This window comes from Hibiscus syriacus, unplaced genomic scaffold, assembly GCF_006381635.1.
Source record: "Hibiscus syriacus cultivar Baekdansim isolate YM2019G1 unplaced genomic scaffold, ASM638163v2 tig00015910_pilon, whole genome shotgun sequence".
NCBI lineage: Eukaryota > Viridiplantae > Streptophyta > Magnoliopsida > Malvales > Malvaceae > Hibiscus > Hibiscus syriacus.
In genome coordinates, this window is record NW_024062374.1 from 178,547 (window position 1) to 193,339 (window position 14,793).

A 14,793-nucleotide genomic window follows, 5' to 3' on the forward strand; every position below is an offset into this window, starting at 1 on the left:
CTTGGGTTCTTTCTTGTGCATGACTTATCTTCTTTTTTTAATTGAGTCAGTTCGGTGTGCGTTTCATTTGGCGTGGTCCTTTAGTCGTGTGCTTCGCGGTTATGGCTTTTGTTAGGGGGGAAAATATTTTGTGTATTTGAAGGGAGTCGGTGAGATATTTTCCTTCATTATATCATATTTAATATGGGCATTGGAAAAGGGTTCCAAGTTTAAGCTAATGTTGGGGGCTAGCTACCATGGTCGATAGTCATCACCTTAGCCACTCGTTAGCCTTGAAATCTTTTTAGTTTCTGGGTTTTATTACAAAATATGGAGCCATTCTTTTCAAGCAATGGCTTCCAATTCACGGCGTCACGTGCTCCCCTGTTTGGTTTTCCTAGTGTGGATCTTTTAATAGCCCCCTCGATAAACAGGGGGGAAAAATAATGACACTGTCGGAAATCTTACACTTCGATAGCCCAAAAACAGTGCTCGTTAGTTACTTTCACTCCCGGTTCTCGTGGTCTAAATTTCATTGTCACGGCTAAAATTATGCTATCATTAATGAATGAATACGATCTCATATGAAATTAGTGAAGACAGAGCACACGTTTTGTTCCATATTAAGAGGCATTTCAAAGTTATCGTACCGTTTACGGGATGGATTTTTCGCCTTTATAGCTTCAAACCTTAAATCAGTGAGTTTGATTGAATAGGACAATTCATTTAGACACTAGAGGACCCCGGTGCGTTGGAAAGGATCGTGATTTCTGCCCATCATTGCATTGCATGAATCTTGATCTGCTATTCTTGTTGCTTCTGGTTTACATTACATATGGTAACAAAAACAAACCAGTGCATCGTTTCTTTGCGTGCCTTTGAGGGCCTTGGCCCCTGAATCTCTTTAACACATGTAAGGCGCTTGGATGATGATTCCTTGGCTGAAACAGGTGAAGTTCCAACTGCATCTCGAACAACAAAATGAAGCGGCCGCTAAGGGGCATCAAGGTAGAAACAAGAAAAACAAGCGGATAATTTTGCTATTCCACACACCCTAATCCTGCAGGGTTTGCAAGCAACGTGAAAAGGAGGGACCGGCGTAGAAAATGGAGGTAAGCGGCGGCGCGTGATATGACTGGGGTGCCTGCCAGAAAGTGAGAAAAAATTAGGTCCTTGGCATAACGGAATCATGGGGTTTAATATTTATAGACAAGGAAGTAGTGTTAGGATCGGAATAGGATACATAATCGTATTATTTATCTACGGTAAATTACATGAATAGTCACTTCACAATGGGGTATGTTTTATTTAGACTACTAAACTACTTTTTCTAATCAAATTTATTAACTATTTTTTAAATTACTTAACTATTTAAATGATATCGGTTAAGCCATTTACATTTAACAAGAACAAACAATTAAATAAATTTTTATAATTAAACATTTGATTATCATTATTTATATATTTTATCAATTTAGTCTCATTTTTTATTTAATTTAATAAGTTTTTTCATCCAACCATTTTCAAAGTGTGTCATCGTTTAATTTGATGAAAAATTATAAAATCAAAGTGAGAACGAGAGGATTTGAACATGAGGAAGTTGGGTTTAATAGCTTGATTTAAGGTTGACAACATATTCTATTAAACGTTATCTTATTTATAAAAATTAAAGGAAATAATAATGCGATTGAAGGGATTTGAATCCATATCTTCAAAGTATATAATAAAGTGAATTACAAATTAGCTAAGTCCAAGACTTATGCAAAATTGATAATATATTATATATATGTTAAATCATAAACTACTAATATAATAATTTAATAATATATTCTTAAAGTAAAAAAGAAATATATATTTTAAAGTTAGAGTATGAATTTAAATTAAGATATAAGAATATTATCAGTTATAATTTAAATAGTAAATTTGAGTCTTTTTCTCATCTTTATTATATTTATTTATCAACGTTAAGATGCAGCATAAGATATACCCTAAATATTTTCAATTATAAACCATCTTATTAGAGAATTAATTTATTGTATTAAATTAAAATTAAGATTAAATTTATAAAATATGTAAATAGGTGTTCACTAACTCACCACCAAATCAAATCTCCTCATTGTGAATAGGTATCCAGTGCGGATGAAGCGTGTACCACACAAGGATCATTAGAGCGTGAGACAAGTTTTTATTTTCGAAGGACCAAACTTACTCTGAGTTCGACCGAGTATTCTATTGAATAAAAAATTTATTAATATTAATTGAGTCGATAAATCTTGTTTTATCATTTAAATTTTATTTTTTATAATTAAATTTTTTAAATTTAATTATAATTATTTATAACAATACGATACATATTGATTCAAATTTGAATGATTTTTTAATCATATAAGATATATATTAATATTTTTTTCACATGATAAGTAAGATTTATAGTATTTTAATAAATTAAATATCACCTAAAATTATAGAATATATTTATAACATTATTTTCTAAATGAAAGAATTTTGAGAGAAAACTATTGACGAGACTATAACAAAGTAAAAGAATTGATTAGAATAAAAAGCTATAAAAATTTATGATCGAAAGAATAAAGTGAAAATAAAAAACTAAAGGACTAAATTTAAAAAGGAAAAAATTATTGCTAAAATAAAATTATATGTGTGTGTGTTGATAGAGGAGTAATGTGATTATATAAAATTGTAATTGTACGATTAAATTAAAAAATATATTATTAAAAATAAGAATCGAAACTATATAAATATTCTATAATGTTTAAGAATGTTAGTAAATTTGACAGAAAAATGACTTAAAACAAACAATTAAGAAAAAAAAGATTAATAATAAGATAATCAAATTATTTAATTAAAGATTAAAGTAATATTATTTTTAATTATTTAAATTTTATAAATTACAACTCTACTTAAACTCCAACCTAAAAGGCCATACTCAAAATTCAAATTAATTTAAATAACTTAATACAAATAACTTAAAGTTTTAAAAGTATAATTTTTAATCTAATTGAATTCTACTTACCAACAGAGGGACAGGAAACTCGTAATTAAGAAGGAAATGCGACGAGTCGTTTGATATCTGCAGTGGTGATCGGAATCTTTGATTTTGTAATTATCTCTATTCTCTAATCCATTTAAGGGAAAACTACGTATTTAATTTAAACTATTAGTTTTGATCCATTTTAGTACTTAAATTTTTAATTTCTTCAAAATTATATCTAATGTTTATTTTTTGTTTTATTTTAAAACCTTACCATTAAAAACTTAACGTTGATATAGATTTTTTTTTAATTATTATATTATTATTTATATTATTTTTTAATTAATTTCATTCACTAATAAGGTCGTGACACATGTCACTACCTTATTAGAAATAAAATAAACATAAACTCCCAAGGGAGAGGTTACTGCTTAGCAGGAATCGGACCTGGATCTCTTGGGAAAAGGAGAAGTGCTCAACCGTATGAGCTAGCACAATAATTGGATCTAAATGTCAAACTATATATTTAACTTATAATAAACTATCACTATAAAATGAAAGAAATTTGTTAAATCTATGATTCCAACTTGGAACATCTCACAAAATATTCAAGCATTTAATTACCAAATAAGATTAAGAATTAATTTAATACATACAAAAATTATTTTTTAACTTATAAAAAAATAAATTTAAATTAAATAATTTATCAATTTATTTTAAAATGAAAATAATTAAATAATCATAGTTGGGCATGGAAGAAAATTTTGAGTTTGTAGGATGACTATACTCTTGTGAGTGGTTTGGATAGGAGCTTTCATACAAAGAAGGTTTGGGAAGTGATTTGGTATAAGCAAGATAAGATTCCTTGGTGCATGATTATCTGGATTGGTATGTTTAGCCCTATATACTCGTTCATTTCGTGGCTGACTCTTCTTGATCACTTGCGAATAAAGGTTTGCATGCTCCGTTGGGGTCATATTGATCCCTCTTGCATTCTTTGTGGTTATAGTTTGAAAGTATGGACCATTTGTTTGTTGAATGTAACTTTGCTAGGCAGATTTGGTCTAGTATTTTACAAACCTATCATGTTAGTTGGCTTGGGGTTTGTTGGAGTGATATGGTGATTTGAGTTATAGCGCATGATAAAGGAAAAACTTTATTAGGGACCACCATTGCGGTTGCTTGGTGTTGTTATATTTATCATATTTAGCAGAAGAGGAACGGTAGATTGCATGGAGTTAGTCTTAGAGAAATTGAGGGTATGGTTTCACTGATAAAGAATACTGATACGTTAAGGTTAAAGGAGCGTATTCTGGGCAGGTGTTCGGTGCTTGCTGCTGCATGGAATCTGTTATAGGATTTTTTTTTCTTTTCATTCTTTATTATGGTGTTTATAGGCGAGGTATTTTGTTTTTATAAGTTGACTTGTACATGGAGGTTTTATGTTGGATGAGGTGTTTTTTTTAAATTGACTTGTACAGAGAGGTTCTTTTTAGATGAATAAAATTCAACATTTATTCAGAAAAAAGAAAAATAATTAAATAATTATTTATATATGTAAAATCAATATTAATTGAATAAAACTAATTAAAAATAATATAAATAATAATATATATATATTTTTTTAAAAAGTCACTTCAGCTCTGCCGTTAAGATTTTAACAACGAGTACTAAAATGAAACAAAAACTAAACGTTGGACATAATTTTCAAAATTTTAAAGTTTAGATAATAAAACGAACCAAAACTGATAGTTTAGGTCCTAAATTCGTAATTACCCTTATATTGATTGTTAAAAAAATTATAATTTAACAATTTTTAATAGTAGTTAATTAAAAGAAAAACAAAAACGGAAATTAAACTTCTAATAAAGTAGAGAGATATTCAAGATACTCCTATAAAACAGCGATTCTTGCGGTTTTGACTCTCCTTAGCAACAGAAACTCTTCTGTTTATCTCTGGTCTCTCGCTCTTTACTCTCCAACAATTTGCTTTCAGAATATTGTTTATTTACAGATTTTTGTATCTTCTTTGTTTTTGTTTTTTTTTTAAATCCACTTTCGAAGATCTTGTTTTGGAGATGAAGCCAGGGAGTTTGCTCCCGGTGAAATATACAGAGCAAAAAACTGTAACTAGCAAACTGGTGAAGCCGTCGAGCAAGTGGTTTCCGACGGAATCCAAAGCTAAAGCCCCTAAAATTGTGAGGATTTGTGTCACTGATGGGGATGCCACGGATTCTTCTAGCGACGAATGTGAAGGGGCGAGGCATCAGAGGGTGAAAAGGCATGTAAACGAAATCAGGATCGAGGATTGTTCCGCTGTCAATTCCTCCAGGCCAGTGAACAAACAAAACAGGCAAATATTTAGTAAAAGCATTCAGGTAAATATGAGATCAAAGAAGCAGCAGCAGTGTTTATCCAACGGTGTCAAGTATCGTGGTGTTCGACAAAGGCCGTGGGGGAGATGGGCTGCCGAGATCAGAGACCCTACGACTCGAACCAGGGTCTGGCTCGGTACTTATGACACTGCTGAGGAAGCTGCTTTGGAGTATGACCGAGCCGCGGTTCGAATCAAAGGCCCTGATGCTCCCACAAACTTTCCGAGACATTCTCCAACGGAGATTGATCTCGAAATGATTTCCGGGTATGACTCGGCTCAAGACTCCCAGTCTCTTTGCTCACCTACATCAGTTCTCAGATTCCACTCCAACGAAGAAGCTCAACTCCGAAAGGATTCCAAAGATGACTCCTCGGAGCGCATCGAAATCCAGTGGAAACCCCTTGACGAACTCCAAATAGGACAAAATAACTTATCAGATGAGTATTTGTTAGCAGATCCGGGTGTTTTATGTGATCACTTCAATGCTGATAATCTCCAACCTATATTGTTTGATGAAACAAGGTTACCAGAAGACCATTTGGAACTCGATTTTACTGATATTTCTCTAAAATTAGACGTCAATTTCGAGTCTTGTACGTGGGATGTCGACAATTACTATTAAAATCACTGTAATTCCTCCTGGACACAACGCGAACTCCTGCAATGATCTACATGGTAAATTCCGAGTGGAATTTTGGATACATATTTCCAGTTTTCTTTTAGTGGGCGTGTTTCTCTAGTACAGTGTGTAAAGAAACGCTAAGAAAACATGTAAATTCTTGGTTCTTTTTTGTGCATGGCTTATCTTCTCTTTTTAATTGAATCGGTTCGGTGTGCGGTTCCTTTGGCGTGGTCGTTTTGTTGTGTGCTTAGCGGTTACGGCTTTTGTTCAAAATCAATTCTTTACTTTAGATATTTTTTTCTTGTCTGTGCTACTGATGGGGGTCGGTGAGATATTTTTTTATTTTATTTTCCTTCATATTTAATTTCGGGCATTGGAAAAGGCTGCCGAGTATAAGCTAAGGTTGGGGACCATGTTCAACGGTTCGCCACCTTAGCCATAAAATCTATTTTGTTTCTGGGTTCTATTACAAAACATGGAGCCATTCTTTTTAAGCAGTGGCTTTCAATCCCGTGTCACATGTTCCCCTGTTTGGCTTTCCTTGTGCCAATGCTTTAAAAGCCACCTCAATCAAACAAGGAAAAAAAATTATGACCCTTTTTTAAAATCCCACACTTTGATAGCCTAAAAACAGTGCTCCTTAGTTACTTTCACTTCCCGGTTCTCGTGCCCTAAATTTCACTGTCACGATTAAAATTATGCTATCATGACTGAATGGTGAAATTAGTGAAGACGGCAGGAGCACACGTTTTGTGAAAACATGACCCCGGGCCGGTCAAACGCTGCAAATGTAACTCCTGAGCCACTCATGCATCCATTCTTAATTAACGGATAAAAATGATTCCTATATATATGCATGTATTACCAAATTAAGACCTATTTTGGCATTTGGCTTTTGTAGGCTACATATTTGTCTGGTAACTTAAATTAGGAGACCCTAAAACTACTCCAATTCAACTCCGTTTATTGTGTGATGGACAGCTTTTACTGTGAGGAAGAAACTTAACCATTTTGAATACATTTGACGCCGCTAGAACAAACTCTTTCTACGAAATTTCACATCATCACAAAGGTTGTTGAATTTGTGGAATGATTTGAGACGATTTTGGATTGGTATCAAAACACAGCAAAACAAGATAAGTACATGGTCTGTACTTCCATCTCTTTTCACTGTCACCATGAAACTCGACTACTGCTTGAAACAGTATCACTGGTTAACGTTTAAGCATTATTCATTGTAGAGTTGAAGTGTTAAAGGCTTGCAACTTGAAAATAATAAAAGGGGGTTTGGTCATTGGTGTTATAGCCTACAACAAGAAGTTGTAGCTTCGTGTCGGCTTCAGATGACCTACCTCTGATTCTATCTGTCTATGTTTCATTCGACGACCCGTAGCACAGCACCACCAGTCGTCAGAATTCAATTCGGCAATAACTAATATTAATAAAGAGATGGGGTGAGAAATGAGAATACTCGGTCATGGTGGAGCCAAGCAGGCCATATACATGCAATATCCAAGGCAAAGTTGTTGATTTTAACCAGCTACCTCAGCTACTTCCTTCCTGGTGTTAAATATGTTAAAAAGGCTTACTACCCTAGTCTTTAGTGTGTAATAAATTACCGAACATAAAAGAAAAATCTGAATTTTAAAAATTTTATTACTAAAATAATATTTATATTTTTGAAAAAATAACAGCTCTCGGAAAAGTTAAAGGGAGGAATTTTAGTACATCGAGATTATACCTGGAGACTGATTATGGAGGTCTTTTTGACTCATCTGATCACGTGAATGACACGTGGTTTTAGCCCTTTCAGTCCCAATCTTACTGGGCTTGAATCCACCTGAACATTTGCTCAGAGAAAAACAGGTTGGCCCACAAAATCTCTGTTGCATCACATGGGCAAAAAGAAAAAAGAAAAATTGCGGTGAGGTCAAAGGAAATGTAGCATGCTACGATTACTATTTAAAAAGTGCAGGTCGTATTAAATCTCAGCCACTCATCCCGTTGAAAGGTTAAACCAAAGAAGTAGGACCCATCCTTGAAGTTACGTGGGATTGGTTTTAATGCTAGTTGCCAATCCTGTGGGTCCCACATTTATTTTTCTTATTTTATTAACATTTATTTATTATTGTAACACAATATGTGGAAAATTTAAGGTTAAGGGAACTCGAGCGTATTGATATTGATAGGTTCTTGAGCATGAACCCCAAATCATAACCTGCCTTTTTAAATGATGGTTTAGGGTTCTTTTTTATTTCCGTTAATCTGGACGGCTGACCAATGGAATCACATACATGCAAACAAGATGTCAATAGCAGCTGTATAATTATATGGATTAAGATTATATTTGTAAAATATAAATTTAAGTAATATATTATTTAAAAATTATATCAAACCTTAGGTTGTAACGGGGTTATTAGATTTGGTCACTGTGGATGCGCTTTAGGGCCAGTCTAATGGTGAAACTGAGTATGTTTTTTCTGGGGTAAATTATCTTCAGCATCATTAAACTGCAGACGAGATTCTATCTTTAATAATTTATTTGATAATTTTGAGTTGTGATAATCATATATTCTTTTAACTAAAAACTATTTGATTTCTCATAGTGGTTAATGTTAATCTAAGTTCAATCTCCAACCTAATCCATATTTTAGTATAAAATCTTACATCTACTAGCGTTTAAAGTTTCAGATTTGGTTCTTCACAAATCTAATTTATATATTTTTTAATTTTCATTAATAAGACGATGACATGCATCACCATTTTATTGAATGTGTTATTATCCTAATAAAAATCAAGTCATGTCATCAATTAAGTTAGTGACTAACAACAACTTGAGGATAGATGGCTCGATTGAAATCAAATCAAAAGTTTAGTAATTTAATTGGCAAAATTCTTAGTTTATCGGTCAAAATAGAATTTTGACCATAGTTTAGTGACCTAAAAGGTGATTTTCCCTTTTTCTATGTTCTTTTGCTTCTGCAAAGAGCCAGACCACTGTACATTAATTCAGTACCAATTGATCCCAGCACATCACAATCATGTGTTCAATTTTTCTTCTTCTTTTATTTGAAGAAAATCATAATCATGGATTAAAATCGTGTATGATGAGTGATAATGGCACGCCATTTGAATTCCTTGGGGTTCAATGGGATGCCATTATGGTACATACATGGTCCATTAGGGATGGGTTTGATGAGACGGAGCAGCATAATTATGCCAATATATGACTTGAAAATGCAATGCAGGGCAAGACATACATACATTACATAATTGACACAGTGGGGCACGACCAGCTAGCTTCTCAGTTCCAAGCACAAACTTTCCCTTTAAACCAAACAGGACACCCATGAAATGATTCTGTCCAACCAAGAAACCATTAAAAAGTAGATCCCTGAGCCCTACCTTCCATTCTTTAATGCTCCGTATTGTTCCACAAGCTTTCACTGAAGGAAGTTTAGAGGTTGCTTTCGCATCTGCAGAAGGGTTTCCAGTTTTCCCATTTGTTGCACTATCGTTTTATTAATGGCGGAATGCTGTTGGAATTGCAGTAAAATTAATTCTGATATCATCCAGCCTTTCATACACATTTCAACTTTATCATGCCGACCAACAGTATTATATTTGTACTAATTCCACCGCAAGTTTTGTTTCAGACAATCAAGATGTGTTCATAGTGAGATATTGAATGTTAGGATTCAAGTTTATCTCATATTTTAAACAGACACAAATTGATATTTAAATTTATTTTCCAAGACTTACATTAAACATTCACGCCTTAAGCATATAACCCGATCCGCATACCTAAATTCCAAAGAAACAGAAAAAATGACTTTGGTAACTCAAAAATGCCTCCGGAGGTCATTTGTGGCAGGAGATCTAACTGAGCCGCGTTATTAATGATCAATACACAACATGCGGGGGAGTAACAAGATCTAACGATGGGGAATGGATAATTGGTTTTGCTAAAGCTGTAGGGATCGGCTCGGTGATTGAAGCGGAACTTTGGGGAATTTTCGAGGGATTAACACATTCATGGAAACTAGGTGTTAAAAAGGTATTACTGGAAACCGACAGTGCAGAAGTTTTTAAACTATGCTCAGAAAACATACGAGTGGTGTCGTCACCGACCATTTTGCAATATATAAGAGAATTGACTAAGAGAAATTGGACAATAACCTTCACGCAAACCCGACGAGAAGTGAATAGAGTAGTTGATGCATTGACAATAATGGTGGACAAAAATAATTTTAAGGGAGCAACTTTCCTCTGACCTATAGGACTAGCAGCCCTAAAGCTCCAAGACGACATTAGGAATATAAGACATCATTGTTTAAGTTAATCTAGTTTTACTCTCCTTCGTTTACCAAAAAAAAAATGGAACTACAACTCAATTTCTTCAGAAATGTTTCGTTTTTCCTTTTAATTTTCTTTTGTCGTGTAATGTAAGTCATGCATGCATTGCATCAATCCATTTATGTACTTGGCTGTTGACATATTGGAATACAAGTCTCAAATTTATATGTTCCGGTTCAGGCTTTCTAGCATCTTTTGGGCTTAATTTGAAATTGGGCAAACTGCAGTTTAATTAATTAATTCAATAAGGTATATATAGTTTATTCAGGGATCTACGACATTTATTACAATAATTTAAATAAAAAATATTTTTTTATTTAAATTTTTTATCTTGATGGAATAAAATTTAATAAAAATATATATTTTATTAAAACTCATCATTTCAATGTGATGAGTTTCTTGAACACTATAACAAATATAGAAGATAAAAAATAAACTTCTATATGCACTGTTCGACTAATTAATATAATAGTTTGCCCTAATATAAGAGAGAGTTTTGAGTTTAGAGAAAGAAGAAGAAGAGGATCAATAGGAGTTAATTCAAATAGTAAATATTTTAATAATAATATCTTAAGTTTAAATCTATGTGTAAGTGGAAAATTTCAGTTAAGATACCGACCCTTGAAATCGGAAGGCAGCCCCAGAAAAAAAAGAGGGGGGGGGGATTGGCCTTAGTCTTTGGGTTGCGCCCTTAATTCCATGCCGCGAATCACATTGCGTAGCCTCCTCTTCTTCAGTCTTCTCCATGCAAATATCTGACTTTCTGTTTTCATTTGATTTTAGTTCACTAATTTTTTTTAAAAAGGAGGAAAGCCCTGGAAGAAACCATTAAACCTAACTAATCTAATCTTCCAATAATTTGTCCAACTTCCCACATATCTATTCTCTTTCTCGTCTCTTTCAATGGAATTTTGATTTACTTGGAGAGAGAGAGAGAGAGAGATGGTAAGCTCGAGACAGGGGCTTCCTTCATGGATAGGCGCGGCGTCGGCTTCCAGAGTTGATTTTGAAGGGAACGTTGAGACATGGTAAAAACTTCCCACGATGATTCTTCAACCCTAAACTCCAAAGCCGTTACCGACGTGGACATTTTACACGATGGTTAGTAGCAGCTGATATAGTTAACCAAGCGGTAGACATTTTACACAACTGTGGAAACTATTTTATCTATCTAAGCATAATCATTTAAACCTTGATTGTATATGCTTTAGAATCTGTTTATACTTACACATCGGTATTATCTCCTTTATATTTCAATGCACAGATAATCTTTTAGTTTTGGCGGTTCTGTGGAATGATTTTTTTCAGGAAGGGCTTGCCTGATTGTGGAGAGGAACAAATGCAAGTTTAGCGTTGGCTGTGCCGACTGTGAGTCTCTCTTTCTTCCTCATAAAATTCCTCTTCACTTCTATTGCTGCCCTGTTTTGCATGTTTTTACCCGTGCATCAGTGTGAGGAAGCATTTTTATGTGCTTAATTTTTTTGGCTCATGGACTCTTTTCTTTTTCTGTCAATCAGGTCGGCATTTACATGCCTTGCTATAACATTTTCCTCAATTCAATGGAGGAATTCACGGCTAATAATGCTCCAACCTTGACCCCATATGTCCCATTAGTTGCAGGCACATTTGCACGATATTTAGCTTGCATTACTTGTTATCCTGTTAAACTGGCAAGGACCCGCATGCAAGTTTAGTGTCTTTTTTGCCTCTTCTAATTTGACTGGGAGTGTTACTATAATTGTCCTCAATTTGTTACTCTGCAGAAGTGAATGAAGTTCAACTTTATGAATCTTTTAATTTGTTACCAAGCATTTAAAGAAACTAAAGGTGGTATGAAGCCTGCAGGCTTATGGAAGTCGTTAGTTGGAGTCATCAACCCAGTAACAAGCACAAATTGCGTTCAAAACTGTAAGTTAACCATTGAATTGGTTACTCTCTTCCCGAAAAAATCTATTTGGCCTTGAATGAGAAATTTTATTGTAAGTGAGATAGTTTGATTAAACTAAGATGGTCACTGTTGCTGACATATTCTTCATAGCAGTACAGAACTACCGTGTCTTACGGACATGCCTTAGTTCACAACTTGCTCGTGACGTTCCTTTCTCTGCGATCTGTTGGGCAACACTTGAGCCGGTGAGACTTCATTTCCTTAACCCTTCAAGAAGGATAAGTGTGTGTGTGTTTTTTCTTTTTAAACTTCTAAATATGTTTGATGCTAGCTTATAAGTTCAACTTAATTCTGGTTTCTCCCTCTTCAGATCAGGAGAAAACTGCTTGCTTCAGTGGGTGATGAAGCTGGTGGATGTAGCATCCTTGGAGCAAATTTTGCCACTGGTGTCGAGCAGGAAGCATTGCAGCTGCTATTACCTGTCCCCTAGATGTTGTAAAAAACCGACGACAGATAGAGGTCTCAACTTCCTAGTCAAGCTTTACTTGATATGCATTTAAGTACCATTAAGATAGGATGAACATTACAAAGAAACCGCATGCTGTCCCTTTCCCCCACCACGCACAAACCAGACATGCACACGTAGTCACATACACATAAGCATGGTAAAGTGCTTTGGATGAGTGTATTTTGTTTCTAACTTTAATGATTTCCAAACTGAAGTTCAATGCTAACTTTTATTTTATAGCAATAGTATGTGTTGTGCTTGAGACCAATTTTAGGAGATACATATTGCTCTATCTTGTTGTCAAACTACCTAATATATTATTAGGTTAGCTCATTTGAGGTTATCCTGTATATTCACCTTCATTATTAACTCATTGTCCCAAAACTGTTATTTGGAGCAGGGATGGAAAGATAAAGGGGCTGTTTACTGGACTTGGTCCTCGTGTTGGTCGCACTGGTCCCTCTGTGGGGATAGTTGTTTTGTTTTATGAAGTTGTCAAGTACGCTTTACATCACAGACACGAAGATCATGAGTGAAAGACTTGGATTCGTGCCCCAACTAATGCCAATTTAATTTTCGAGCATAATTACCCGACATAAAATGATAACAAAAGAATAGCACACGCACACGTATGGTCCCCCATCAAAAAATCCATCATGTTTCTTCAAACAACCCTGAAAAAGTTTTTTATTTATTCCCATGCTCGAGACTCAAAAAAGGCAACATTTCTTCAATAATTTTAGAGTCTGGAAATTCCAGGCTGTATATTGTCCTATTCTTTTTTCACATAATGCTAAGCCTGATTCAAAGTGCAAGTTGAAACAGAACTACAGAAACCTTTTCTTTTTCCTGTTAAGAGTTGCAATAAAGTGTATTTTGATGGTTCAAATGTTCTTTAAACCTGCCCTTTTGTTGAGATTCGGGTGAAAGATGACACTTCATTTGGTGATTTACAGGTGTTTTTTAGCAAGTCATCTAGAAAGAACGAAAATGAGAGACTAACAGGTACAAAGGATTCTAAAAGTGATATTGGAAGTAAAGAATCAAGAACTAGAAATAAAGTAAAAAAAAAAAATCAGGAACCCATCACTCTCTCAAAACAAATGCAATCCCATTACCCAGAAAAAGAAAGGGAAAAAATTGAACTTGATATACCCACATAGCAATCTGTGAACTAAATGAACAATAATAATGTGATTTAAAAGGCGTAGGAGGATGCGTCCAGAGGGTGGATGAGGTACGTGAGCACCAGTGCCACAAGCATCAGAATGTAAGCAACCCCTTGGTCGATCGAAGTTCCTGCCAAAAGAAAAAAAATCAAATGGATACATGTAAATGATGTAATACATTTGCGTTTTCAAGAGAATAAGCTTATGTATTTGAACTGTGAGAAAAACAATGAAAACCAGTGGTTTTTAAGAAAACGAGAATCAATATTTCGGTGAGAAGGACCGCCCATTACATATTTTGGCAATGGCTCAATAGACCTGTAACGAACGCATTTTCGAACATTTGTAAAGACCCGAAAACAGCTTGTAGGAGAGAAGATTAGTTACCGTCACTCGTAGGAGGAGGAGCCGGTGCAGCAGACTGCGCTTCAACATTAAGCGAGACGAAGGCCAAAACAAGAGCAACACTCATAAGAACCCTCAAGGAAAGGGTTGCCATGTTACTGTTATATGCAAAGGAGAGCGCTGAACAGAAACACAGTTGAAGACGAGCTCAGAGAAAAAAGCAAGTTTTTTTTTAAGTAGACAAATTCTGAAGAGGAAAGCTGGGTTTAAATAATGAGGTTGAGGTTATATAATAATTAGGGGGGTTAATTAAGTCTTGTAAGCACTAAAAATTAGAGGCGTATTCAGTTCGGTTCGGTTTTTTATCAAAAATTGAATCGAATCGAAATAAACGGTTTTTAAAATTTAAATCGAAACCGAAACTGAATGGTTAAAAAAATCGAAAAAAATAAAAAAACCGAAATCGATTTTTTCGGTTCGGTTCGATTTTTTTAACGGTTCGGATTTTTCGATTCGGTTCGGTTTATCGGGTTTTTAATGAAAAAATCACTTGAAAC

General features: G+C 34.3%; 1 protein-coding gene and 1 pseudogene across 1 annotated transcript; both read left to right on the forward strand.

Annotated features, from left to right (window-relative positions):
• The first annotated feature begins 4,232 nt into the window (after positions 1-4,232).
• On the forward strand, positions 4,233-6,133 carry LOC120208066 (ethylene-responsive transcription factor CRF5-like). The gene is made up of 3 exons (XM_039207432.1): positions 4,233-4,291; positions 4,369-4,373; positions 4,904-6,133. Exons 1-3 carry the CDS (start codon positions 4,233-4,235, stop codon positions 5,968-5,970), a joined length of 1,131 nt encoding a protein of 376 aa, XP_039063363.1. The 3' UTR covers positions 5,971-6,133.
• A 4,359-nt stretch (positions 6,134-10,492) lies between these two features.
• LOC120208057 lies at positions 10,493-13,284 on the forward strand (annotated as a pseudogene).
• Positions 13,285-14,793: the final 1,509 nt, after the last annotated feature.